General features: G+C 32.9%; 1 protein-coding gene across 1 annotated transcript; it reads right to left on the reverse strand.

The window, feature by feature from the left end:
• Positions 1 to 627: 627 nt before the first annotated feature.
• LOC113289554 lies at positions 628 to 2,739 on the reverse strand. The gene is made up of 4 exons (XM_026538841.1): positions 2,350 to 2,739; positions 2,113 to 2,221; positions 1,690 to 1,912; positions 628 to 907 (listed from the first exon to the last, which is right to left on the reverse strand). Exons 1-4 carry the CDS (start codon positions 2,517 to 2,519, stop codon positions 801 to 803), a joined length of 609 nt encoding a protein of 202 aa, XP_026394626.1. The 5' UTR covers positions 2,520 to 2,739; the 3' UTR covers positions 628 to 800.
• Positions 2,740 to 3,130: the final 391 nt, after the last annotated feature.

The following is a 3,130-nucleotide window of genomic DNA, read 5'->3' on the forward strand; positions in this document are numbered from 1 at the left end:
ACCCGGATGAAAAGTCGTCAATGTACATAACTATGACGACTCTCCATTAACTCAAAAACTGAGTATTCTTACGAAAAACTGTAACGTTTTTTAAACTTTTTTTTTTTCTCTTAAAAGTCATTTTTTTCTTAAAAGTCGTCAAGGTACAAAATTATGAGTACAACAACTTTTCATCAACTCAAAAATTTAATATTTTATGAGAAAACATCATGGTCTATAAATTTGAACTGTGACGACTCTTCATGGAAAATTTCTAAAGTCGTCATGGCTAAAATCAAGAACGATGACGCCTATAATGGAAAATCGTAGATACCTATGGTTGAAATTTAAGACCTTGATTCTAAATTGCAAATAGAGTCGTCATTATTATCTACATCCCAATTACTTATTGTCATGATTTATAAAATCAGCAACACCTAAATTGGGGTTAGGATGTCGAAAGCAGAGAGGAGAGGTAACATTAGTAGTAAATGGTTGCACTTGATAGGTGAGTTCCCCTATGCGTCGACATTTGGGCCGGGAAGGTGAATAGATATTTTTTTCCAAACCTGGGCTTCATCAGACCACACGTATTCGTTTGCTATTTGATTCGCAAACAATTAGTGATTACCAATTTCTTGCAAATTCTTTATCACAAATGTACCACTTTATTAATTCCCAGATACAAGTTTACAAGATAGATTTTAAAAAAGAAAATTAAATGAAAATATATTCCTGATCACCGGCTCCAACAAAATATTTTCAAACCAAAAAAGAAAAATACTAAAATATCTATGAATTGTGGGTTGAATTTGAATCCTCTACATGGAAATGTCAATCATACTGGCAAACAGGCTCTCCATCATTCGTGTCTCCATTGCTGCCGCATCAAGTGCTTTCGAGCTGGCCATAGATCGTTGAGGCTTACCTATATTTCATAAAAATAAATAAACTATTATTAGTTAACAAATAATCAATTGTTCATAATAAAATAATTAAGAACCTAATTAGCCACGGAAAATGCTCAAAGTATTCGAAAGGGACTTGTTAGGTATCTAACATCGTCTAAGACTCTAATGGGTGATAGTGTGTGATACAAGCTAACCCTTATCTAATTATCTTTTGACCAAGGCGGGCTCATTAGTATGCAGACAAATTTCGGAAAATGATCATTTGTCCAAATATTTTTAAAATATGGTTCAAATGGACGAGTAAAAATTAATATGGGTGAGATGGACACCAGAAAAATAGCAAGGATGAAACTGGATTCATCTTGACTTAAACTTAAAAAATAGCAAGGATGAAACTGGATGCATCCTGATATAAATTAAAAATAAAAAAAAATATTTGAAAATGGGTACGATGAAACTGTTTACATCCTGACTATTTTTAAATTTTTGTCCATTTAAACAGTATCAAAATCTAAATGTCATTTTCACTCAGGAATTGTTGATTTTGGTCTTTTTAACCAATTTTGTGGACAAATTTTTAATGTGATGTAAAATGTCATCATCTCTAAATGCACACCGAAAATAAAATTAGGCTGGATTTTCTAACTCCTCCACTAGCTATCGTGACAAGAAAAAAAAAACGTAATTAAAAAATGATACGTTAGGTTGGCCATAATAATTGAAAACGATCATTGACAGGCCATTATTTGTTTAAATTTATAAAGCACGATTCAGAATTCAATTATTTGGGATAACTTACTCTTCTTTGAATCAACATAAGATTGTGGTTTTCTTATGGGACATGCGCTTGTTGATAGAGGAAGAACTGGGATGTTTTCGCAATTGCAGATTTCGATCATATAACCATCTGGATCGTGGAAGAAAAGCTGATCGACGAAAACACCACCTTCTTCGACGAGAGCTGTTTCATGCTTCATTCCCATCTCACGTAGTCTCTTCTTTACCAGTTCAATGTCTGTACACTGTAAATATTTAACAAATGGAACATTTATTAGTAAGAAAACATAATTAGTCTTTTGCATTAATTGCTAATAAAGGAGCTACCCTTTTCATCACTTTGTAGTATAATCGAAAAGAAAGATCAGTAGGGTTTCTCTGTAGACCACTTCATGAGTCTAAAACAAAGGAATTATACTCATTAATTGCAATTAAAGGGGCTTACTTGGAAAGAAATGTGATTATCTTTTGGGTTGATTTTTACTGGCATTTGCTGGACATCATTAGTCGAATTACACTGTAGCAAGTGTATCCCGATTCCATAGTTGAATAACCTGTTAAATTATAATCAAATTCGTTAATACAATGAAAAAATGGCAACAAGTTCATGTTAGTATTATGTTGGTTTTAATTAAATTTTTGACATTAATTACTATGGATACGGAGTTATAATAATTCTCACCAAGCTCCTTCAAATTGGAAAGAGGATGGCCTTCTAATGAGAACAAATCCAAGAACTTCTTGATAAAACTTGGCTGATTCTTCAACTGACTTACAAAGGTACGATACATGGTTTAGAGACAACAATGGCAAAGCGGAATTGCTTAAATCATGTTCCTGAAAGATACCCATTATCTCTAATTCTCTCACTCACTTTAAACAATTTAAACAAAATTTGTCTTTCTTTGATCAAAATGGAAAGATTATCTCAAAACTAAAAGCAGTTTAGCTTTCTAATTTAAAAAACTACTTCTCTGAAGCTAAACTTCTAAAAAATCTAGATGCTTTTACCTTTAAGGCTTTAGCTCTGAATTTTATTTTGGTTTTTTGATATGAAATGAGGATGAGATGAGGAACCCTATTTATAGACAAACTTGTAGGAATTACACTCCCTTGAGAATGCATACATTTAGACTTACCTCCTTCTATTTGGTCCTCTTATCATGATATGACAAAATGCATCATCATTGTGAGGATAAACTCATAATATTCTGAAACAAAGAGGGATGTCACTACAAAAACAGAAACTCTAAGAAAGTCAGCTTCACAACATGCAAAACAGTGTTTCCAAAACTTACATAAAGATTTTACATTAAGAGATTTGGAGGAGATGGCCATGTTATTGCGTTGGAATCTCATTATGATTCGCATGTGAAGGAGCAGTACTAGTGATGACTAAGTGCTGACTGTGCAGATACACGATATACACATCGGGAGGATCAGCTAGACGTTTGATCTGGATC

The sequence above is a fragment of the Papaver somniferum genome, chromosome 1 (assembly GCF_003573695.1).
Source record: "Papaver somniferum cultivar HN1 chromosome 1, ASM357369v1, whole genome shotgun sequence".
NCBI lineage: Eukaryota > Viridiplantae > Streptophyta > Magnoliopsida > Ranunculales > Papaveraceae > Papaver > Papaver somniferum.